Source organism: Lynx rufus, unplaced genomic scaffold (genome assembly GCF_022079265.1).
Source record: "Lynx rufus isolate CCGP_SWC_20201006 ecotype Redwood Valley unplaced genomic scaffold, mLynRuf1.p SCAF_1, whole genome shotgun sequence".
NCBI classification, from domain to species: domain Eukaryota; kingdom Metazoa; phylum Chordata; class Mammalia; order Carnivora; family Felidae; genus Lynx; species Lynx rufus.
In genome coordinates this window covers 139,893,221-139,919,360 of record NW_025814823.1, presented here as the reverse complement: position 1 = coordinate 139,919,360, position 26,140 = coordinate 139,893,221, and the positions used below count along the sequence as shown (strand labels likewise).

General features: G+C 38.3%; 2 protein-coding genes across 3 annotated transcripts in view; one reads left to right on the top strand and one right to left on the bottom strand.

Moving 5' to 3' along the window:
• Positions 1-18,079, bottom strand: part of POLK (DNA polymerase kappa) — a 73,206-nt gene extending 55,127 nt beyond the window's left edge. Inside the window, exon 1 of the mRNA XM_047088046.1 lies at positions 18,039-18,079. The gene's annotated coding sequence lies outside the window, so the exon portion shown is untranslated. The remainder of the gene's footprint in view (positions 1-18,038) is intronic.
• Positions 18,080-18,349: 270 nt separating this feature from the next.
• The window catches only part of CERT1 (ceramide transporter 1), a 105,588-nt gene continuing 97,797 nt past the window's right edge, over positions 18,350-26,140 (top strand). Inside the window, exons 1-2 of one of the 2 annotated variants that reach the window (XM_047088029.1) lie at positions 18,350-18,824; positions 24,446-24,580. In XM_047088029.1, the coding sequence (XP_046943985.1) occupies positions 18,729-18,824; positions 24,446-24,580 (231 nt within the window). In that variant the 5' untranslated portion in view covers positions 18,350-18,728. The remainder of the gene's footprint in view (positions 18,825-24,445; positions 24,581-26,140) is intronic. The other variant, XM_047088021.1, reaches the window with a different exon arrangement.

Below are 26,140 nucleotides of genomic sequence, written 5' to 3'. Positions count from 1 at the left end.
TTCACTTGTATTATATAACCTTCACAGGTAAGCAAGATACATCGGCCTCTGGAGGACACCATAATTTTACTTAGAAAAGGGAAATGAATTCCATGCTTTGGTTTCCTCGTGGACATATTTTTTTTTTAATTTCTAATCTAGTATTTATTGGAAATGCTTTTTTCTTCCTGACCATGCCTCAAACGTGTGGGAGTCAAAGTAGACTCTGAAATTTACTTATTTAAGAAGAGATTAGAACCATATAGCCTTTACTGAAAGGCTTGAAGCTAAGAATAATAGCAACCTAGTTTTGGGACTTAAAATCTGGATTCTCACTACGTGACTACCATTTTTAAAACGTTAAAATAAAGTATTCATCACTATTAAAGTTAAGAACTTAAATTTCTGAGATTTCAAAACTTTAAACCATAATAACTTTAGCATATTTGTAAAACTTTGTCAGTTAATATTTTTGCCAAAACCACATTCCCAATGCCAATAAGTTATTATAGTTAATTCTGATCCTCTTATTAAATCTGCCTATAGTATACAGCCTTATGAAAACTGGTCATATGTTGACAGTAGCTTCTAGCATATGAATTATTCATTTCTATAATGCCAAATATAACAAGAAGCAAAATTTAATCTACAAATGAAATATACATTTCTTGATGCTACTAACTTACCTTTAAAAATACTTCACAGATGCTAGGAAAATAAAGAAAAAGGTACAACAAATAAATACTATAATATGTAATTAAATGACTCACTTCTTAACAAATAGAACACAGCAAAAGGGATGGGATACCATATACAAAAATGGGTTATAAAAAAAAATGTGACTTCCATCTTGAATGTTCTCATTCTCAACCTGGATTACCCACTCTGGGGAAGTCAGCTGCTTTCTGAGGCAGCTCTGACAGGTCATGTAAGTGAGTTTGGAAGTGGAACCTTTTCCAGTTGTCTTCAGATAAGACTGCAGCCCTAGACAACAGCTTGACTGCAACCTCATGATCCAGAGACATCCAGTTAAAGCCATGTTGGGATCCTTGATCCACCAAAACTGTGAGATAATAAATTTATAGTTGACTCTCAAATTCTGTAATTATCTCATTATGGATTAGCACTGGTACATAGATCAAAGTGTAAGTAACACTGCTACGAAAAAGTTGTATCTTAAAGATTAGTAATGTTTCATTTGAATAAAAGTGAATAATCTAAATATACTAATAAATGGATCAACTGAATAACTTCTATGCCAAATACCTTTTTCTCCTGGAATTTGTGCAAGAAAAAATAAGACAGTGTTTCTTTGCAGCACTTAGTACAACCAAAATATAAATTTCAAGAGGGCAAAACCTGGTATAGTGGTAGGCCACTGAGCCTGTTACTTAATAACTATATGCTGAATGAATGAATGATGGGCAGGTTAATATACAGAACAGAATATGCTAACCACTCAGTTAAGTCTTTTTAAATGCAGTAATATAAAAAGTAATATTTGGATCTTACAGTGTTTTACATGTATAATCCTATTTAAGAGATGAGGAAACTGAGGTGTAGACTTACATGTACCTTAGATAAGGTCAAACAGTTAATAATTGGTAGATTTGAGACTATATTTCAGGTCTAGTATCAAAACATTCACACTTAGCCATTACATTATAAATACAAAGAAGGTAAAACAAAATTATTGAAATCTTATCAAAAAGAAGGAACACAGAGGTGCCTGGGTGGCTTAGTTGGTTATACATCCAACTTCGGCTCAGATCATGATCTCGCGGTTCGTGAGTTCAGTCCCCATGTAGGGCTCTGTGCTGACAGCTCAGAGCCTGGAGCCTGCTTTTGGCTTCTGTGTCTCCCTCTCCCTCTGCCCCTCCCCTGCTCCTCTCTCTCTCTCTCTCTCAAAAATAAATATTCAAAAAAAAAAAAAAAAGGAACAAGGGTGCTTGGGTGGCTCTGTCGGTTGAGCATCCACCTCTTGATTTTGGCTCAGGTCATGACCCCAGAGTCACGGGATCAAGCCCTGGGTCAGGGTCCATGCTTAGCATGGAGCCTGCTTAAGATTCTCCCTGCCTCTGCTCCTCTCCCCTCCTCGCTTTCCTTCCCTCTAAAATTGAAAAAAGGGGGGGGAAGGACAGGTTTTTTATAGATTTCATGGAAGTAATGTGAAAGTGTCATAAATAATAGATAAAATATCATTTATTACTGTAATAGAAAACACAATTTATGGTCTAAACTTATTTTTAAATGACATCATTATTTTGAATACTCTCTAAAAGCCTAAGAAATCTTCAAATGAAGAATATGAAACAAGGAAACTAAAATGAAACTATAAAAATATGATGCCCATTCATACTTTACTAAAATACATTTGGAGATCAACTGCAGATCTTCTTAGTGATCCAAAGTGTAATATCTTCTGGGGCGCCTGGGTGGCGCAGTCGGTTAAGCGTCCGACTTCAGCCAGGTCACGATCTCGCGCTCCGTGAGTTCGAGCCCCGCGTCAGGCTCTGGGCTGATGGCTCAGAGCCTGGAGCCTGCTTCCGATTCTGTGTCTCCCTCTCTCTCTGCCCCTCCCCCGTTCATGCTCTGTCTCTCTCTGTCCCAAAAATAAATAAACGTTGAAAAAAAATTAAAAAAAAAAAGTGTAATATCTTCAATAATCATGGCATCTAAAACAAAGAGTTCATTTCTACCAGGGATTGCCTTATGTAATAATTTCCGTAAAAATTAATGATCAAAAACGCCCTATATTTCTGCCTATGCATTGCTATGCAGAAAATAAAGGGAAAGCATGATTTATAAGAATTTTCTCTGAAAATGAGAGCTTCCTAAATCCTGTCTTTGTACAAGTCAAAGTAGCAGCAAAAGTGATTTCTCATTTTCAATATTGTTAATGGTTTCTTCCTTTTTCAAGATGTAGCCAACTTCTCTAAAGCTGGGGTGGGGGGAGGGATAAAAATAGAAAGCATAAAATTCCATAAAGGTTGGCTACACTAGCTAAAAATACATATGAATAAATGGTAACTAACACTTTCTAACAACTTAACATATGTCAAGCAGGTACTAAGGGCTTAAAAAGCATTCTCTCATTTATTTTTCTCAATTACTTACTAATTTAGGTGTTATCCCAATAAAGTATATATGTTAGTAAAATACATAAGGAGACTGAACTTTAGAGAATTTATGTAATTCATCCATGATCACCAGAGGCGTCCAAGCTGAAATTCAAATCCAAGATTCTGTCTCCAGAGCCTACAATTTTAAAAATGTTTTATTTATTTTGAGAGCAAGTGAGCAGGAGAGGGGCAGAAAGAGAGAGGGGATGGGGGGAGAGAGAATCCCAAGAAGGCTCCTCACCATCAGTACAGAGCCTGATGCAGGGCTCGGTCTCATGTACAGTGAGACATGACCTGAGCCAAGATTAAGAGTTGGACACTCAGCCTCAGGTGCTCCTCCAGAGCCTACATTCCTAATCAGTATGCCAGCAGATTTATTTTATCTTTATTCTTGAAAGGTATTTCCATCAGGTATAGAATTGACAGGCTTTTTTTCTTTCAGTACTTTAAATTTTTTTTTTTCAACGTTTATTTATTTTTGGGACAGAGAGAGACAGAGCATGAACGGGGGAGGGGCAGAGAGAGGGAGACACAGAATCGGAAACAGGCTCCAGGCTCTGAGCCATCAGCCCAGAGCCTGACGCGGGGCTCGAACTCACGGACCGCCAGATCGTGACCTGGCTGAAGTCGGATGCTTAACCGACTGCGCCACCCAGGCGCCCCTCTTTCAGTACTTTAAAGTTGTAGCTTCACAGTTTTCCAGCCTCCATTATTTGTTAAGATCATGATAGTTCAAATTGTTGTTCTTTCTACGTAATGTGCCTTTTCTGACTGCGTTCAAGTTTTTCTCCTAATTTTTGGTTTTCATCAGTTTGGCCATGATGTGTCCAGGCACATCTCTTCCTTCAAAGGACAGAGCTAGACCAGGTTCCTGTATTTTCTGTGAACACTTTCCCTTACGCCTGCTTCTTCATGTGCCCTTTTATTTTTTATTTATTTTTAAAAAACATTTATTTATTCTTGAGGGAGACAGAAGGAGACACAGAATCCAAATCAGGCTCCAAGCTCCCAACAGTCAGCACAGAACCCGACGCGGGGCTTGAACTCACGAGCCGTAAGATCATGACCTGAGCCGAAGTCGGACGCTTAACCGACTGAGCCACCCAGGTGCCCCTTCATCTGCCGTTTTAAATATCTGAAAGATTTTCTCTGTCCCTTGATATACAGCAGCACTGCCTTCCTCATCCTCTTCCACCCCTGTACTGCATATATTTACATTTTTTTCCCTAAAATACCCCGTTAATGAGGAAGGAAAAAAATACTTTCCATGGCTTAAAAAATTCCCAACCCTTTTTTCAAGAATATCACTAACAAAATGTTTACATTACACACCTATTTAACTTCTGTCTACAGTATCATACACTAATGTTAATCACAAAATAGTTTGGGTTCTTATTCCATAAAAAAAAAAAAAAACTAGCAATAATCAGTAGAAAGAAACAGGGGTATTTTTGGAAAAGGCCTTCATCTCTGGAATTTACTAGCATTTCTTCACTTGACACATCTTTTCACATGTCTGCTTCAGGGCAAAAGTAAATATTACTACATGGAGGGCACTGATCCTCTTGACTTCACTTTGGTTTTTGATAATTCTCTCAGATCATGATTTATAAAGTGTGGTTCTATCATTAAATGCTTGTTATGGTGGGATGCCATAATAGCCATGCTTTTCTTATGTATAAAAATTAACTATTCTCAATGGGAAAATATTATAAACTTTATAAATGATTTTTTATATATCAAATTTTATACTTTATACATCTATTTTTTAATGCAAAAATTCACTGGATTGGATAAAGATAAATGAACTAATTTAACAATATGTACTTTGATTTTTAAGATGAATGCCTCATTTGGTCAAATTATTATTATTTTGGAATTACAATGGTTAACACTTTCACTTGAGATAGGAGAAAGAAATACAAACTAGTTTGTGTTCAGTTATAATATAAATTAAGGAACAAAGTTATATTAACCTCTAGTATACAAGGATCTGTTAGACCCAGCTTCAGTTTTTGAATTTCTTCTTTGAAATTTATTATCAGCACTGGTATTTCCTATCTTCCAAAGAAAAAGAACTTAGAAACCTTCTGAAGAACAAAATATTCATTTTTTAACACAATAAAGTTCACTTGATGCTTTTATAAACTGAAGATACATTATAGTGATCCCTTTAGAAATGGAAAATGCATTATGTTATTTTAGGGATCTTATTTTCCTGTATCTTGAGTATTTTGCTACTTCATTATCCTAGGAATTATTTAATCATTAATCACAACTTATGCTAAAAGATAAAATCATAAGAAAATGAAATAATGGAATCACCTACAGATGACCTGGTAGTGAAATAAATCATCACTATAACAGCATACTTCAGTTTTCTAATTGTGTTGCCCACTATATTATATCTTTGAAAGAAAGCGTAAGAGAAGTACAGAGACACCATTTTTGCAAGAGGGAGAGGGAGGTAGAAACTTTCACTGATGAAAGCTTTTAATAAAAGCTAAACATAGTTGAAAGTTCCGAATTTTACATTTTCTGCCCATACTGAGCACAATTATTAGACAAATCAAAAGATGAATGCAAAGAAACTAACAGCACTCTAGACTATGATGATGCTGAAATTGCTCATTATTTTGCTTGACTGATGCAAGCAAAATTTCAGATCATGAATTTTCAGATGACTCAAATAGATATTTTCTCAAACTTAAGAATCAATGAGTAAACAACTTTTTTAATTTTTATTTTATTTAAATTTTTTTAGTTCTTAATCTTTGAGTTTAATTATTAATTATTGCTACAATTGATCCAACAATTAATAATACATTTCTTGCTTCTGTGTAGGTTTAACTTTTTTTTTTTAATATAATTTATTGTCAAATTGGCCTACATACAGCATGTAAAGTGTGCTCTCGTTTTTTGGGGTGATTCCCGTGGTTCATCGCTTACATGCAACACCCAGTGCTCATCCCAACAAGTGCCCTTCTCAATGCCCATCATCCATTTTCCCCCTCCTCCACCCCCTCTGATCGACCCTCAGTTTGTTCTCTGTATTTAAGAGTCTCTTATGGTTTGCCTCCCTCTCTCTGTTTGTAACTATTTTTCCCCCTCCCTTCTCCCATGGTCTTCTGTTAAGTTTCTCAAGATCCACATATGAGTGAAACCATGGTATCTGTCCTTCTCTGACTGACTTATTCCACTCAGCATAATACCTTCCAGTTTCATTCATGTTGCTATAAATGGCATGATTTCATTATTTCTCATTGCCAAATAGTATTCCATATAAACCACATCTTCTTTATTCATTCATCAGTTGATGGACATTTAGGCTCTTTCCATAATTTGACTATTTTTGAAAGTGATGCTATAAACATTGGGGTACATGTGCCCCTATGAATCAGCACTCCTGTATCCCTTGGATAAATTCCTAATAGTGCTATTGCTGGGTGGTAGGGTAGTTTTATTTTTAATTTTTTGAGGAATCTTCACACTGTTTTCCAGAGCAGCTGCACCAGTTTGAAAAAAAAAAAGTATTGTTTATTTTTGAGAGCGACAAACACATAGTGTGAGCATGGGAGGGGCAGAGAGAGAGTGAGACACAGAATCTGAAGCAGGCTCCAGGCTCTGAGCTATCAGCACAGAGCCTGATGCAGGGCTCGAACCCATGTAACTGAGAGATCATGACCTGAGCAGAAGTTGGACACTTAACCAAGTGAGCCACCCAGGTGCCCCAGCAATGAATTTTTAAGAAAAGCAAATATGGCATTCCTATCCAGTTAGTCATCCAACGGGAAGGTCTTCATCACACAGTATTATGCAACAAGAATTTGGAATATCCCAACTTGCTAATAGGACTATGGCAGTGTTCTTTCATCCTTTATGGTATTTGTGCACTAAAAGTTATTTAACACAATTTGTAAGTCAACAAATGACTAAGCTAGATGTGTATGCAAAGTCAGGAAAGAAATAGATGAAGGAAATAAATATAGAAATGAAAATCTTATTTGACTTGTACTTCTAAGTAGTGTTTATAAATATAAAAATGAAAATATTTTATAATTATGGAGGAAAGAATATGGATAACTTCCCTCTAAAAAGATTATGAGATGTCAAAGTTTTCAAAAGTTATTGAAAAAGTTTCAAATGTTATTACATTTTGATATTATAAGCCCACGATAAAGAACCAAACATAATGATAAGCTAGAATCAATTTAAAGATGCATATAATATCTGGAATCTTTATTTATAGGATGCATAGTTCCCAGGATTGTATATAGACATTGATGAGCAGCTACTTGCTTTCAAAGGACATTCATTACTCATTTCAGGAAAATATGGAATAAAAATTTGTTTACTAGGTCTCAATATTTATTACAATTCCTAATAAAGTTACTGTCCACTATCCCTTGCTTGTTACTTCTCAAAATTACTCAAAAATATAAAAAAATATGATGACACCCATGACTATTTTTCCTGATATACTAAGAGTTAAAGCAATATATAATTCCTTTATCAACATTAGACAAAAGGATGATTGTAAATTAGATCACTTAAATTATTTATGAATAATTAAGACACAGACCTGCTGGGGCACCTGTGTGGCTCAGTCAGCTGAGATTCAGACTTTGGCTCAGGTCAATCTCACGGTTCACAGGATTGAGCCCTGCATCCGGCTCTTCGCTGACAACATAGAGCCTGTCCACCTCCCTCTCTCTGTCGCTCCCTGGCTCTCTCTCTCAAAAATAAACAAACATTAAAAAAAAAAAAAAACTTAAAACAGACTTGCTAGCATACCTCTTTAGTCATGATAGAAAAAAAATTGAAAACTGCCTACATAATACACCACTGCAGCTTAAAAATGTGGATGAATTTTCTTCAAAAGAAAAATTTCAAACTAAAGAAAAACTATGCAACAAACTAGGATGTAATTGGGCTCTAATAGATACTCAAATGTTTAATCATTTCAGGATAATAGTTGTCTTTGTTTTTGGGTTTTTTTTAGTCTGAAATCTATTATATATATATTGAAAGTATATTATAAGTCTCTGAGTTTCAAAGTCTGAGCTAGACTATTAATTACCTTGACTTTGGTCAACTTATTTAACTTCTATGAACATTAATCTCTTTATATGTAAAATAAGAATGTGTACTTTGCAAGATTTTTGTGAATACTAGATGTAATAGATGTAAAACAACGTCTAACATTGAGTAGGTTCTTAACAAATGATACTTGTTCCTTACAAAAAGCTATGATGGACTTTGGTTCTTTAGTCTCTCATTAATTTTAACCTGTTAGTTACTTTTCTTCTCAGCCTTGTTAATTGTGGTTCCTACAGCTTCCCTTTAATCATCAACCACCTACACTTCATTCATCTTTAAATATTTAGTGAACATTATGTGATAAGCAATTTAAATCTTTACTTGCTCTTTAATAATATGGTCACTATTAAAACCAAATCAATATCTTTATACACTTAAGTATTGCCTGTATTCCTAGACAGTAAAATGCTAGAAAACAATGAATCCATGGAATATGTGGTATATATCTCTTATTTTTAAAGCATCCCAATCAGGATCATCATAGAGCAGGTCTTAATACCTTAAATGAGGATGAAGATAAGCTGTATGTTCATAAACTGTACCACCACAACAACATGTATAGTTATATAACAGTATTTTTCAGCTTACTTGACTAAGGAGAAGAGGATCTGAAATTACAGTAAAAGTGAAACAATGAAAGGGCTGGGGAGAAAAACAGGAAGCAAAACACATTTACAAAATAACTATCATGAGGATCCTACAAATATTTAAAAATACCATACTGCTTAAATAGTCTGACTTTAACAAAAGAATTTCTCAATGTAACAGGAAAAGAGGTTAAAAGTTAGAGACTCAAAAGCTTGAGGGTAAAAAACAAAATGTGTACATGGAGAGAGTGGATATTAATAGCACTGTTCATCCATAATAGATGCATACTGTGTACTTTTTAAAGGATTTTTTACTGTTATAGTGAAACCCATGAAATACCAAAAACCCCTGACAAGTTTTTATCCCACAAAACCAAACAGATGTAAAATAAAAGATAAAGGAATACAATTTCAATTTTATTCAACAGTAAGAATGAGTATTTCTGCTTGGAACATGCCTGGCTTGGCTCTCCTCTGTACAACAGGAAATGAGATAAAAGGGTAGCCCTACATGCCCTTTGAAATTCTGTTTCTGAAATCCCTGTCTTATTGCCAAGTAGTAGAACTTTCTATGGGATATGACATATTCCTCAGTAAGTGCATACAATGCATTAAGGTTATCAGTTGAGTACACCCCCACCCTATACAGTTGTCCTTGAGTTGAAAATCAATATACAAGGGAGTCCAAGACATATTTACAAAGTCACCTTAGGGATCAGAGTAACAGAATAAGACCTAGCTGTATACGTATAATATAATAATAATAATTGATGTTAATAAAAGTCTTTTGACCCAAACAGAGTGTGGGTTAAGCAAGAAAAGTAAGCATTGACAGTGCCTGTGCTCTATATCAGGGATAACTTAACTTACTGCTACTAATCATTTAGAATCATAATTATTCCCCTTGGAGGAAAACAAAAATATGAGATTAAGATGTAGGAAGAAAACATCAAGCCTCTTATTTGAGACCAGGATACAAAGAGCAATCACAAGGCCGGAAAAAATGTGAGAGGATTAGGGGCTCTTGGGATACTGGGGCAGGAAACAAGAGTGAAGTAAAAATTAAGAGTAGGTATAACATAAGCTTCCTTTCCTTTTTCCTATGAGTCAATTAAAAGAGGATGGAAGGTTCCATTACAGATTTTTTCTCCTAGCTTCTCACTCTTTCTCACCTATTCCTTCCTCTGCTTTTCCCATCACTGCTGCCAATGACTGCTAATGTAGAGAAGTAATACAAGAGGGAAAATATTAACAGACAGTAGTAAAACACAACACATATAAACAACGGTAATGCAAGGGAAGGGGAGAAATAAGGAGAAAGAAAATAGTATCAGCATATGCAGCAAGAAGAGAGAAATTCTGCAGCTGGCTGGCTGTGAAGACCCTTCATATGGAAAGAGTGCACATAATCTGGTCAGATTAATTACAAGTTTTTTATTCAACTAGATTTTATGGTCAATTTTTGGTCTTTTTCTTTCACCAAGTGCAAAAATTTGTTCTACTATTCAAAAAATCTGATAGATCTTGTGAAAATGTGTTAAGGAAGCATAATTCAAACTTGGGATTCATGAAGCCATGAAGGGAAGACTAACACCCACATACCACTTGTGGAAGCTTGCATAGTCCACCAGGAAGATTTCCCCTTTGTCCAGCAATAGCAAGATGCCCTCTTCAAAAAATCACCCAAGCATTGTGTCCACACTGCTCCTGGGCACTTTAAATTATCTAAAGGACTATCTGAGGTCTTCTAAACGGGCTGTACTCAGCTACCCACCCATCTCATGAACACAAATATATCTTGGTAATGATTTGCAGGTTTTCCCACTGGTTTGAAGCCTTTCCATGTAGACAAGCTACTACTTCTTCAGTAGCTAATATCCTATTGGGAAAAAAATCATCCCTATTTGGGGAACCCTACCTGAGCTCCACAGTGACTGGGAAACCCATTATGCTGGTCAAATATTACAGCAAGTCTATGCTGTTTGGCCAGTTCTACAGCATTTTCACTGCTATCATCTTCATTGTTCAGAACCAGTCACACCAACCAACTGCATCATCAAAACTCAACTGGTGAAATTTGTGGAAACCCTCCAACTAACTACCGTGGCCAAAAGTAGCACTGATGGTCCTTCTAACGCTCAGATCCACTCCCTTTGGAACTCATAAGCTCTCACCCTTTGGGATAATTACTGGATGCTCTATACCCCTAGCTTCCATCTCTTTTGACCTGCACCTAATAAAAGGTGCTATACTTAACGTTGCAAAGGCCTAATTACATCCCTCAAAAATAATCATGCTCTAGTTGAACAGTCTTTTCACATCACATTCTTGGGAGATGAAAACTTCAAACACCACACAATGCAACCTGAGGATTTCATTTCTTGGAATAGACATCTCCAAAAAGACTCTCTTCAACCACACTGAAAAGGTCCTTATCAAGTGTTATGAACCAATCCTTGTACCACTTAACTACAAGGAACTGACTCCTGAATTTATAAGTCTCATCTAAAGATAGCCCAAATGCTGACCGGAATTGCCATCCACTGCTGACCTCAAATTAAAGATTTCCAGGAAATATGGGGCAGCTGGGCAGTTCAGTTGGTTGAGCGTCCAACTCTGGCTTTCACCTCAGGTCAAATACCTAGGGTTTGGGGATGGAGCCCTACGTGGGGCTCCATGCTGACAGCACAGAGCCTGCTTGAGATTCTGTCTCTCTGTTCCTCTGCCCCTCTCCCCTGCTCGCTCTGTTTCTCAAAATAAACTTAAAAAAAAATTTAAAGATTTCTAGGAAATGAAACACAGGATACTGAAGCAGACAGCTTCCCCAAGATGACAGGATCGGGCCTGTATATTCTCTCCTTTCTGCTTTTTCTCATTTCATTTTCTCCTTTATCTATCCTGATGAGATGATGCCCTCATTCGTATTTCCCAAACCCTCAAAAAAAGGGGAAACCTTTCTGACTGTTGGACCTGTCCATGAGACTTGCAACCCTTTAGTCTTCCTCAGAGCAAACTTTTCCTTCATCTCCGGTGTGACCACTAACTATACCCACACCCCTCTAGATATTACAGGGTCAAACTTCTACAACCAGGTTTTCCTGTGCTTTGCTTTGAGCTGTCTGCTATCCTAGCTCTCGATGCAACTAATTACATGGTTCCCTGTTCTTTCTACTACTACAGGTCGGCTCACTATAACAAAACAACCCCCCTCTGCACACCCTTCAAGAATAAAGTCCATAGGGGCATCTGGGTGGTTCAGTCAGTTAAGCACCTGACTTCGGCTCAGGTCATGATCTCACAGTTCGTGAGTTCTATCCTCATGTCGGGCTCTGGGCTGACAGCTCAGAGCCTGAAGCCTGCTTTGGCTTCTGTGTCTCCCTCTCTCTCTGCCCCTCCCCTGCTCGCTCTCTCTCTCTCTCTCTCTCTCTCTCTCTCTCTCTCTGAAATAAATAAACATTAAAAAACAAAAAAAAGAATAAAGTTCACCGAAAAGGACAGTTTCTCCCTAATTGTTCCCCAACCACCACTGACCCTTGGTTCAAAGGTCCAATTGAATAATCCCAACTAATGGCATTAATTAATAATCAAACCCTAGCAAAAGTCTTATGTGCACCACCTGGTTTTATCTGTCTGTGGCAAGTGGACCACTCAACGGGCCAAAATACATAGTTGGCAGATTGGAGGCTTACTAACTAGCCCACAGACATCCACAATAAAAATGAAGCCTTCCATTGGTCCTCCTACTGGTCTTCCCCATCAAACCTTCATTGTTGCCTTACATGGGAACTCCCAGGAGGTATACATTATTCTGGATTTGCCTCCATCATAAGGGCACTTATCCCATTGGTGGCTGTTCATGCCAGTGAATAAATGATTAAGAATCTCTCTCTGTAACTGGGAAAACTTGCTGATTCCACCAGTAAGGCAGTAGCAGCCCAACAACGATCACTTTACTTGTTGGCTAAAATAGTTTTGGATAATTGCATAGACCTTGATTACTTACTTGCCAAACAAGATGTTTATGAAATAGCAAACACCACAGGTTGCACCTAAATTCCTCTGGAGAAGTAAAATCCCAAGTTCATAAAACTACAGAACAAGCATACTGACTACAACAAATTCCACCTGACCATCTATGGCCCTTTGATCTCTTTAGCTGGCTATCTTCAGGTCTGGGCTCCTGGTTTAGAACTAATATACAAACTAGGGTCATTATTCTTATTTATTTTGTAAAATCATTTTTAGATTATATACTGTAGCCTACCAAACCTTTGTAGAAATGGTATACTCCAAAGAGTGATGCTGGTTCAGCATTTCAAGATGATCTCCAACAGATACAACCTAATAAGATACAGACTTTAAATGGGAAATGCCTGAGAGTTCTCCCTCTTACCTCTAGTCACTCAAAAGTGGCCTCAAAGGTTTCCAATCTGCAGACATGACACCCAGAAAAGGTCCTTCCTGGCACTGATGGACAAAAATGACTCTAATAAGGAAGAAATGGCCCAACTCTTGATCAGCAATGCTTTTAAAGAAAATTCTTTATCAAATGGGGGAAATGTGAAAATACATTAAGGAAACCTAAAGTAAAATTGGAGTTGGGAAGTCATGGAGAGAGGACTCTCACACTCATCACTCATCATAGCTTGCATAGTCCAGCAGGAAGACAGAAGATGGCCTTTTGCTGTCAACAGTAAGCTGCCTTCCCCTGCAGCCAATGAGAAGCCACCACCACTTCAAACTCTCATTTCCCCCAATGAACTTTTGTAGAAAATAACCCCTCCCAACTTCCTCCTTTCCTTTATAAATGGAAGCTCTTCTCTGTTCTCTGAAGTTGCCTATGGTTCCCCATGGTTTGTCACAAACTACAATTTCTCTGCTATTCTTGAATAAACTCAATTTTGCTGGCTGAATTACTTACCTTTTTCTTTTAGAAAATTGACAGTCCTTTAAAGTTCATTCATAGACTAGTATACTTGGGTTGCTTACACTAGATACAAATGTACCTGTTATGATCTGGGTCTAACTGGAAAACTGTTAACTTGGAAGATATGCACGCCAGATGTTGATTATAGATAGGTAAAATACAATCTTTTTTTGCACCAACAGAAAAGATTAAGATACAAAGGGGAGCAACCACTTCAGTATTCCTATATTCACTTTACACACTTAGTATATCCACTTTTGTGAATACACCTGCAAGGATATTTTACAATAATTCTGTACAATATCACAAAAGATGAAAACATGCAAATTTCTTGTAGCCCTTTACATTTCTGAAACTAGTGTTTACTTGTTCAGAAATGGACATAGAGAGGCGCCTGGGTGGCACAGTGGGTTAAGTATCGGACTCTTGATTTTGGCTCAGGTCACGATTTCATGTTCATGGGTTCAAGCCCTGCATTGGTCTCTGTGCTGTCAGCATGGAGCCTGCTTGGGATTTTCTTCCCCCCACCACCCCCGGCCTCTCCCCAACTTGCTCTCTCAAAAAAAAAAAGGGGGGGGGCGCCTGGGTGGCTCAGTCGGTTAAGTGTCCGACTTTGACTCAGGTCATGATCTCGCGGTCTGTGAGTTCGAGCCCCGCATCAGGCTCTGGGCTGGCAGCTCAGAGCCTGGAGCTTGTTTCAGATTCTGTGTCTCCCTCTCTCTCTGACCCTCCCCCGTTCATGCTCTGTCTCTCTCTGTTTCAAAAATAAATAAACGTTAAAAAAAATTTTTTTATATAAAAAAAAAAGGACATAGACGTATTTACTACCATAAAAATGAATATCCATTTTGATAAACATGCAAATATCCATTTACAAATGTATTTAACAGCATAATAGTTGGGAATATATATAGTAATAAACAGCAACTAGTTAAACTAATGTCATTTATTAAGTTAGTATAAATATGCATCCAAAATCATGATTATTAAGGATGGCCAGCTAGGATTCACACTCAGGAACTGTCTGCTTGCTCACCCTGAACTAGCATGAATCACCATAGTGGCACAAACTACATGGTTCTTGAACAGTCATGACAGGAACATTGAGAAGCTAATATGATCAATTAGTATTCAAAACATGAAAAAAAAAGTATTTAAAGGAACAACCAGTTCTGGTTAAATTGGAAAGGCAAAGAGACTTGAAGAGTAGCTTTTATTTCTAAACTTGCATTTAGGGGACATGCTGAATGTCACAAACACAGTAACAAGTCATAAAAGATCTATCAATTTATATTATTTTATTTATTTATTTTGAGAAAGTGCGAGCGAGACAGAGGCGGGGGGGGGGGGGGGGAGAGAGAGAGAGAGAGAGAGAATGAATCCCACACAGGCTCTGAGCTGTCAGCACAGAGTCCAAAGTGGGATTTGATCTCACCAACTGTGTGTTCATGACCTGAGCGGCAACCAAGAGGCCAGAGGCTTAACAGCTTAACCCACAGAGCCACCCAGGTGCCACTATATTATTTTAAATGTGACAAGATTCATTACATAACTTACATGATAACTTCGTATAAGGAGATCAGCAAATAAGGACAATCCTTTTTTCTTTAAAATTCCAAATAGCTATTGTTTTAACTAAAAAGACCTGGGGTAAGTGGCCTACAGAGATGCAGGATTAGAAAACAGGATTAAAGAAGAGAGTTTGTCATTGCCAGTCTGTCATTTACCTTCTCTTAAATAGTATTCAGCTATTAAAGTTACATGTGTACCTTTCTTACCTTGTTTTCTGTTACAATCTCCTTAAAGGAAAAGCCCCCATGCCCCTCTTTTTTAACTTTTTACTATCTTAAAATCACCCAGTCATAGTATCCTGCACATTGTATGTTTGTTAAATTAAATTATTAACTGGAAGATGGGATATAATACCTGAATTATATCGAATGAATGCCTTATATATGCTGAGCACTATTCTAGGGACTAAAGATAGAAAATAGTTATGAAAAAAAATGGATGAAAAATAATTTTAATTCCTGTCCCCACAGAACTCACCTTCTAGTGGAACAAAATAATATATTCAGTCTAATACATCCATTTAAACATTTATCATGTGCTATGCCCTTGAATAGAAATAATATGTTTGGTGTTCAACAATGGGACTTTCATGCATGTTAAATGATTTATTTCTCAGAATGCCCCTTCTCCCACTCCTATAGTTACAAACAGACTACTACAGTGAAACAATTTCCTACTGAATAAAGTGGGAACCTCAGAGATGTAAGTGATTATGGTTGCAACCACACAAAACTTAGAAATGCTAAAATATGATAAAAAGTTCAATTTCAATATAAACATATTCTGTGCTCTCATGATTCTAAGTTGCATTATGAAGTAGATTTCTCAAATTCACAATCATTCCCTTAAGACTAATGTCCTTTTAAAACTCAGAGCTTAAGGGGCCTCTGGGTGGCTCAGTTGGTAGAGCAACCGATTCTTAATTTCAGCTCAGGTCATGATCCCAAGGCTGTGGGGTCCGGCTGAGCACTGAGTGTGGAGCCTGCTTGGGATTCCCTCTCTCTCTCTCTCTCTCTCTCTCTCTCTCTCTCTCTCTCCCCTACTTCCCCCCTAGCTCGCCCTCCCTCTCTCTAAAATAAAAATAAACAAAAATGAAAATAAAACCTAGAGCTTTAAAGAATCAAATATTACATCTAACCATATGTATTAGGTAATCAAAAGAGAAAACAAAACTTAATTGCTACAGTATTCAAAATTCTAAAGACATAATTTAGTAATTCAATAAAGAGGAAAATATGCTACATGGATTTTTTCTCTTTTGAATGACAACCTTGGGATTTTGTGTTAATTAACAGGTTGTCAAAGTATTTTCTAAAGCGTTATCTCAAGGTTTTATTCATCTGAATGGCTGTTAATAATGATTACTTGATTTTACAATGGAAAAACAATCTGTAACCTTTTACAACAGACTCAGCATCTATAAGCATCAGGCAAATGAAAAGATACCACAGGTCCTTCTCAGACAATTCCTATCATTCTGGTTTTTCCCAAAGATCCCAGTTAGTTGGCCTCTATCCTACCAGAGTTATTTCTGGCCACTGTGCCTTTTCCCCTAGACTCAAAATTTCACTCCCATCCTCAGTCCCTGCAGTGCGCAGGTACTCTAAGGTTTAGTAACGAATTTTGTTGTTGGCAATCATTAGGAAATTGACAAGACGTAAAGAACTGAAACTACAAAATTAAAGATCTCACAATAAAAATTATCCTTATAATTTATGTAAAAATAGACCAAGATCTATTATATCTTCTTTTGGTCTTCCTAATTCTAGCCTTAGGAAAAAAAATTTTTTTTTTTTTAATTTTAGAGAGAGAACGCGTGAACAGAGGAAAGGGGCGGGGGGGGGGAGAGGGAGAGAGGGAGAGAGAGAGGGAGAGAATGAATCTTGAGTAGGCTCCACCCTCAGTACCAGCCCAACCGGGGAGGAGGGGTGGGTGGCTAGATCCCATAAGCCTGGGATCAATCAGTACCTGAGCCAAAAGCAGGAGGCGGACACTCAACAGACTGAGCCACCCAGGCACCCCTTCAATTCTAGTCCTATTTTGTCTAATCTCTTATTATTCAATAAGACTACTGCATTTTGGTTTTTCTCGTAAAGTTTCTACTCTACAACCTTCCCTACGTCTCAGAGATAGGTCCGTAGAGATGGTTAACCTAGCTCTCAGGAAGATACTTATTTAAAACTTAAACTCCAGGCTATCATTTCACATTCTCATTTTACTTTTAAAATTCCACAAACGTCATTTATTCTTTGATATCTTCAACTTACTTTCCACAAAAAGGACACTCTGTAAATCTAATAATGCGAAGTACTTGCTCACGTTAGAAGTGACTGAAAATTCTTCCTTCAAAGGCGGGAAACGTCAAGCGCTAAGTTTAACTTCTCAAGAGCGAGATGAAAGACCGTCAAAATTTGCAGAGGGGTGGGGTTGGCAGAATGAAACCTCTTTCTCACTAGAAAGGTCGCAAACCCCTGGCCCGTGGTTGAAGCAGAAGAGCCCCGTACATCCCCACCCAGGAAAGCGGCTCGATACTCCCCGGCTTCCAGGAAACCGCCATGGAAGGCAGGCCCGGCATCCTCAGCGGAGAGTTATCTCACGTCCGGGCCCGCAAGCTCAGCAGGCTCGTCATAAACACTCTAGGCAGAGATAGAATCGTGGCCGAGGAGGTGGGTCACACAACTGTCAAACGAAGCCGTCCCACCACTCCACCGGTCCCTAAGGATACGAGCCTTGCTGGCGCGGAACACTCACCCGTTACCTCAGGATCGTGACTACAACTCCCAGGCGACTGAACGGCCCAAAGAGCAGCGTCTTTCCCAGAATGCAACAGAACGGAGACCCCACCCCTTCTCCTTTCTCCGCTCCTCCCACCTTTCTACCCGGCGTCACCCGGGAGAACCGGAGGTAGGGTGCGGGAGGGGACCTCCAGCCCTCGGCGTGATTCGTCAGACGTTGGGAGGGGGACGGGGCGGGGAGCAGGGGGAGAATGGGAGGACGAAGGGGAGGGGAAAGGGGAGGGGAGGGTAAATAGTGGGCCAGGCAGGAAGATGGCGGCGGTAGCGGAGGTGTGAGTGGACCCGTGTCTCTGCAACTGGATTTTCTTTCCCCTTCTTTCCTTTTCCTTCTACGAGATTGGCATTGAGGGGGCTGAGTTCGGGTGGTGGCGCCGGGCGCAGCGCAGGGGTCACGGCGACGGCGGCTGCTGACGGCTGGAAGGGCAGGCTTCCTTCGCCGCTTGTCCTCCTTCCCCGGTCCGCTCGGTGTCAGGCGCGGCGGCGGCGGCGCAGCGGCCGGACTTCGTGCTTCCTCCAGCTCCCCCCGGCGCCGGAGCGGGCACTCTTCCCTTCGCCATCTCCCGACCCTTCACCCCGGCTACTGGGCGCCTCCTCCGGCGCAGCTCAGGGAGCGGGGGCCGGTCTCCCGCTCGGCTGTCGCGCCTCCATGTCGGATAACCAGAGCTGGAACTCGTCGGGCTCGGAGGAGGATCCAGAGACGGAGTCCGGGCCGCCTGTGGAGCGCTGCGGAGTCCTCAGCAAGGTGAGCAGCCCGCGCGTCCGAGGGCCTCCTGCTCAGACTTCACCTGCTGTGAGGCAAGCCGCTGAGGGGATGGGGTGGGGTTGGGCGGGAGTGGTGGACTGTCCCGGGGCGGGGGCTGCGGAATGTGCCTGGGTGCGGGGCTGAGTACTGCTGCAGGAGTGCCCGGGCCGGGGTGAGGGTGGGGGTGGGAGGGAGAAGGGGACTGTCCTGCTCTCCTGCCCTGGGGCTCGGCGGCGGTGGCCAAACACCGGAGAAAACGCGTCCCAGCCCCGAATTCAGTTTGGGAGCGGCATGCGTATCGTGACTTGGGACTCAGAGCGGCATCTGTCCTGGCCATAGGAGCCCGGGTTGGGCAACAGCAGTGTTCGAATGCCTGGGTTTGGGAGCAGTGCAGATCGGACCTCGCAAACGAGGTTAGTTCGGAGATGGAGAGCAGGGTTGGAGGATTCGCTGAACGCGGCTGTGTAGACAGTTGCCGGAGCAACTGGATATGGTGCGGAAAACTGAGGCGGTAAACTATGCCAAGTTAGATACAGTGAGAGATCTCAGGGAAGGTGACTTTTGTACTTTTCCCCTCATCCTATTCCCCAGTTCAGAAAAGAGCTGTCGACTCGGCACGTGATAGGTACAAGAACTAGTCCAAGTAACTTGGAACAAGTCAGAATAGAGGCCAACCTTTATTTAGTCCAGGAAGAACACTGTTAATAATAAAATATTATTGCAGTCAAAGGGCCAGAGTAAGGAAAACACATCTTACCTTTCCTGAAAATTTTAAATGCCGTCTTTCAAAATTTTAGCAAAGCATATAGTTGTAGGACTGTAAGGCCAGTTAATTAAATTCGATCAGGCCCTTTTTGAGATGTTTGATTTTTTTCTTTTGGTAATATATGGGTGTTTGCTTGTTTATTCGTTCAAAGTTTTGCCTAATAAGATGCATATTGCCTTTATTACTTCCTTCTCTCTTCCTGTTAAAGTTTTAGAAATGGCCAGTCCCTCAGCAAGCTGGTCATAAGATACAAGATCATGTGCAGCCTACTGGCTATTAAGAAACCATGCTGCTTCCAGTATACATACTTTGGCTAAGCATTTGGACATTTCTGTGGACTTGTTTCATATTAGGTTTTTCTGTTGTCTTTAGAAGGCTGATGAGAAAGGCCTTAGGTAAGACAGGAGTCTGTCAGAACTAAGACTTGCCAAGTGTTAACTTTTATTTACATAGAAAAATCATGATGTGTGTTGATATGTGATCATTGGAATTTCAGTGAAAGGCTTTCATTAAAGTGAACCTCCCTAGGGTTTCTTTAGATTAAATGTATCTCATAATTTAGGAATCTCTCGAACACATTGTGTAGTAGATACACATTTTCAGGTGGAATTTCAGAAGGAATTTGCTTCTCAATTCTGGTGGATTCATCACTTTTCCCATTAAATGAGAAGCAGACTTCCAAATTAGTACTCTAGTAGTGGTATTTTATAAAACAGGCTGAACTTTTGACCTATTTGATACCACTATTTTGGGGGGGGGGGGCGGGAGTAGTGACTGGTGAAAAGAGTCCCCAGTACTCTGAGTATTCACTATATACAGAGCAGTATAGTACACATACCTTATGACAAAAAATGGAAGAGTATCTCTTTGATACTTAAATATGGACAAATGTATTTTTTTATCACTTCTCTGGTACGTAAATAACTTTGGTATTGCTGTATATGTAGAATTAGCAGGAATATAGTTTTTGGTATTTTTGTTAACAGCTATGAAGGAAATTTCCCTGAAATTTAGTATATGGTTGTATAAAATGATTTCTGGAAGCTTTTTAATCAGGAGTATTTTATATTGAATACATGTTTTAAAATGTAAAGTACTTCTATATTTTGATCCGTTTGTATTCACTTGGTAATTTACACAAGAGTTAGATAGAACTCAGCAACTGTTCTTTTCCTTCAATTGAATAATGTAGGTAAGTCTCTAATTTGTATTGTTTCTTCCCTTCCAAAATTGAGTGGATTTGGAATGGACAGAGGGGATAAACTTATATTAGAAATATACCAGTCCTGGGGCGCCTGGGTGACTCCGTCATTTGAGCGTCCGACATCTGCTCAGGTCATGATCTCATGGTTTGTGAGTTCGAGCCCCGCGTCAGGCTCTGTGCTGACAGCTCAGAGCCTGGAGCCTCTTCAAATTCTGTGTCTTTCTCTCTCTCTCTCTCTCTCTCTGCCCCTCCCCCACTTGTGCTCTCTCTCTCTGTCTCTCAAAAAGAAATAAATAAATGTAAAAAAAATTTTTTTTAAAGCAATATACCAGTCCTGGGGTGCCTGAGTGGCTCAGTCGGTTTAGTGTCTGACTTGGGCTTAGGTCATGATCTCACAGTCTGTGGGTTTAAGCCCCATGTCAGGCTCTGTGCTGACAGCTCAGAGCCTGGAGCCTGCTTCAGATTCTGTGTCACCCTCTCTCTCTGCTCTTCCCCCACTCATGCTCTGTCTGTGTCTCTCAAAAATAAATAAATATTTTTAAAAAATTTAAGAAAAGATATATACCAGTCCAAAGTTTTATTTTGTATATGGTAATTTAAAATACATGGAAATACCTATGAAGCATATTTTCTGTAGAATCACTTCTTAAGCACATAGGTTCCAAAAATACTGGATAGACAATAATTCTAGGTGGTTATAACAATATCAGGGTGGATCATTGATGAGAAAAGATTCATGCCTTAGTGGGAATTGAGAGCAACTAAGCCTGGATAAAATAAATCTCATCTAACTTATTATGAATTCTCTCAATCCTTCAAGGTTTACCTTTATCTTCTATTTCCCCACATACCAAACTGTTGGCTGAAATTCTATCCACCTTTAGAGTTTATCTCAAAAACTATTTTTACCATGAAGCCTTTCTTTATTTTGCCAACCATTTCAGATCTCCTTACCTTGGGTTCCCATAGTTATTTTATTTGTAACTTGTTCTGACTCTTACTGTAAATGATTTTTTTTTCCTCTTGAAATTGTGCTTGCTGAACTCTTGGGAACAGAAATCTTTGATTCTTCTGCTGTGTCTAGCATATTGCTTTGTCTTTGTTAGTTGGGGAAGAGTGAGGAGACGTTATGAGAAACCAAAACTCTACCTTCTAGTTGTGATAGTAGGGGCTAACATTTACTGAGTAAAGGGGCCTGAAGCTTATGTAATTTAATGGGTCCTCTATAAAAAAGTATAAAATTATGGTACACAATTGCTGGGGCCCATTCTGTCACTCTGGAAGAGGTCTGTTCTAGTGAACTGCACTGAAGCTTAAGCTTCATTAGCTCTGCATAACTCTGTCTCCAACTGAGAAAATACTTTGTGCCTGGCAGTATTCTAAGTCTATTCTTGTTTAATCTTGACAACTTTAAGAGGTAAAGTTTGACAAAGAAACAGTAAGCAATTTGACCACAGTCACACAGTTACCAGCCCTCTGAGGGGCAGTAAGTAGAATGAGGCAGCATTAAGGTATGCCAGTCTAAATAATTTGTATTACAGACAATGGGGAGTTGTCCACATAAGTTTTGGAGCTAGAGGTTCATTGAGATTAATATGTGAGATAAGTAAGCCTATGTGCTTAATAAGTAAAATTATGTAAGTTATGAAATAAAATGCAGAAGATATTAGAGGTAAGGTTCTTAAGCCTTCCCAAGAGCCTAGTAACCTGATAATCATTGTATTAATTGAAAATAGAGAAGAAGAGCCAAATGTAAGGGTTTTATATGAAGGAAAGATGAATAGGAGTTGATGACAGGCTATAGACATTGACAAGGAACAGTATCTGTTAAAACTGTAGTAGAGGCATTCATGATTTTTTTCAGCCATTCAAATAATAGGGAAAGGAACTAAAGCACAGAGAAGTTAAATAACTTGTCAAAACTCATCACACAACTAATAGAATCTATCTGATTTTGTATATTCTGTTCTGTCCACATAGTACAGGAGCACTGAGCCAGGTTTGAATATGAATCAGGCTGCACAAATACCAGTATAGCCAAGGAAATAGAAACATAAGGAGGAAAATGCACCTTATAAGAGGAGATGAATTCAATTTTACATGTAACCATCATTATTTCAACTCATTGTGTAATTTAATGGTAAGTCACAGGGAATTAGAAATAAGGAAATGGTGATTAGAGAGCTCAGAGGAGAGAATGTATTAAATTGCCAACATAGATAAAATCTTAGGGAGGGGTTGTAATGATGAACCTTAGAAGATTTAAGAGCTGAAATGTCTCAAACATACTGAGTAGGAAATAGAAAAGTAAAGATTTCTCAATGGGTAAAGAGCCTGAGCCAATGCAATATATTTTTAACAATCCATTTTGAATTAGTTTTTGGCAGATAGTTTTGGAATTAGATAGTTTTTGGAATTGTCTTTACATACATAAAACCCCCAGAGCATTAAAATATGCAAAATCAAGAATTCCCATAGAGGTTACATTTCCGCCTTTGCAAGATTATTGATTGTGATCTGTACTGTGCATCAAGACTTTAGCAACACAGAAACCATTTGTAGGTACTAGAAACTGATAATCCAAGTATGTTTTTGAAAACTAGTTTTTTTAATACACAATATATTATTACTCTTGAATTTAAAAAGTAGATATTCAGAGAAACTTGGAAAATGAATGAACTTTTAAATATGTAGCATTGAGTTCTGTGGGGGAAACAGTAGAGTTGATACAGACTTTTAAAGATTAATGATCTTGTATTTTTACTTTGATGTGGTCATAAATATCATATATGTTCATATATTAGTAACTTACAACCAAAGTAGAATTTGGCCATGATTAGCTTCATACTTCTGTTGATTTACAAAGCTTCATGCAGTACTTGGTGTAAGAGAATGAGAGGCTACATAACCAGACTTTTCTGTTGAATATGTTAATTATGGCAGGGACAAAACAATCCAAGTCTCATGAAATTGCTGAGGAGGGGAGGATGAAGCACACAAATGAAGAGCAGAATTTTTAACTGAAACAGTTTTATTCCTCAAATATTAAATGGAAGAGAATACAATATGTATTTGTAATTTTGTAAAAATTACTAAAAATCATATCTAGAAAATCTCAACTTTTCACTTTCTACAATCATTTTTTTAAACGTTTATTATTTTTGAGAGACAGAGCATAAGAGGGGGAGACACACACACACACACACACACACACACACACACACACAGAGAGAATCTGAAACAGGCTTTAGGCTCTGAGCTGTCAGCACAGAATATCCTGTTTTATGAAGTGCCAGTTCGTCTTTTGGCAATTTTTTTAAAGTTTAGTTGAGAAAGAGAGCACGTGAGTGGGGAAGGGGCAGAAAGAGGAGAGAGAGAGAGAGAGAGAGAGAGAATCCCAAGCAGGCTCTGCAGAGAACCCAACACGGGGCTTGAACTCATGGATCGGAGATCATGACCTGAGCTGAGGTCTGACACTTAACTGACTGAGCCACCCAGGTGCCCCATAATCATTTTGTTTATAATTAAGTTAGAGCTTTTCACATTTTGGTTTTAAATTAGATTGTTTGTTTCAGAAAGTTTGGATTTCTAAAATACTGACTTTTATATTTTGTTTTTCTTTTCCCTCGCACCCCATCCCCTTACCTCTAGTGGACAAACTACATTCATGGCTGGCAGGATCGTTGGGTAGTTTTGAAAAATAATACTCTGAGTTACTACAAATCTGAAGATGAGACAGAGTACGGCTGCAGAGGATCCATCTGTCTTAGCAAGGCTGTCATCACAGTAAGTTCCTATTCTTCATTCAACAAGTATTTATTGAGCATCAGCTATACACTAGGAACTTGTTTAGGTCCTAGGGATATATCTGTGAACAAAACAAGTAAAGATCTTTGCCTCTGTGGAGCACAAAGTCTAATACTTCTTTCCATAAAGTTATTTTACAGTGTTTATTACTAGATACTATTACTTTATAAAGACGGGTACTATATATCTAGTTGTTACAGCAAGCCCTTAAACAAGGGATGCAGAAAAAAAAACATTTGAAGACTTCATATCTGATGAGATAATGACAATTACATGGTAGCTTATTGAAAAAGGTAAAGCAGAAAACTAAAAAAAATGTATCTTAACATTTTAAAATTTTAACTTAAAATATGCAAATTTATATTCATTTGCCAGCTTTTTGATGTAATGCTAACACCATCTCTTCAAATGTGAAATTGAGAGAAGTACTTGTAAATATATCCATAATGCATGATTTGCAATTTCCAGTTTTGATTTCTCTAAAGTGAGATAAATGCTTAAAGATAGTTTTGAAAGACCTAAGTATAGGATCTTCTGACTTTTTTATGTTTTCCTTAATATTTTACAGATGTCTCACCTTTGTCTAATTCAATACCTTTTTAAAGAATGACTCACCTTTATTCAGTCATTCTACTTAGTTTGCATTCAACTTAGTTTACATAGAAACAACCCTCTTTTTGCACTTGTATTCCATAGACTTACCTAATATTAATTAAGTTATGCAAGGATCACAAGTAAACTGGCATAAACAGGTTTGGGAACAACCAACTGATTTGTTAAACATAACTCAACCTGTGAGATCAGAAGTGCCTAAATATATTAAAAATAGCCTACAAGTTGAGAGTAGTCAGTATGCCATTATTTAATAAAAGTAAAAAAAAAGTGTTGGCTAAAACAGGTCTGTTAAATGGAGGTCAGTTAAGGGAACTGTTGTCTTAAAATCCAGAAATGGGTATGTTAAAACTTAATGATAGATTATACTGATACTTTCAAAGAGAATTCACATTATGATAAAATTTATATTGCTTGTAAAAATAAAAAGTATACTTTGAATCTGTGTCGATTTCTAAATCTGACTCAGGTATGTATATGTTACACATTTAAGGGAAATCCTACAGTTTTTTTCTGGTTTTTTTTGGTACATTCTGCCCCTCATATATGTTCAAAGTTTGAAAACAAACTTAGTTGAGTGTTGAGTGGGAAAAACCTATAGAAGAATTGTTTGTAAGTATTAAGAATGAAACTACTACTCTCCATTTTTAGGGACAATTTTAAAGAAATATTTTGAACATATAAAAGCTCAGTATTTATTTTGACTTGTATGTTGTACATTATGGTGTATTTTGAAGTTGTTTCTAGTTTTGTATTTTGGGGTTTTATTTCCCTTGAGATAGATTATTGTATATGCTAGAGGACAGAACAGTGGATAGAAACGTGTTTTACAATCTTGAAATGTCCTTCCTCCAGTCTTCCTATCCTTCCTTCTTTTGTATCTTGTCAGATGCTTATTAACTACTACACTTTGAAAATAAGCTGTTG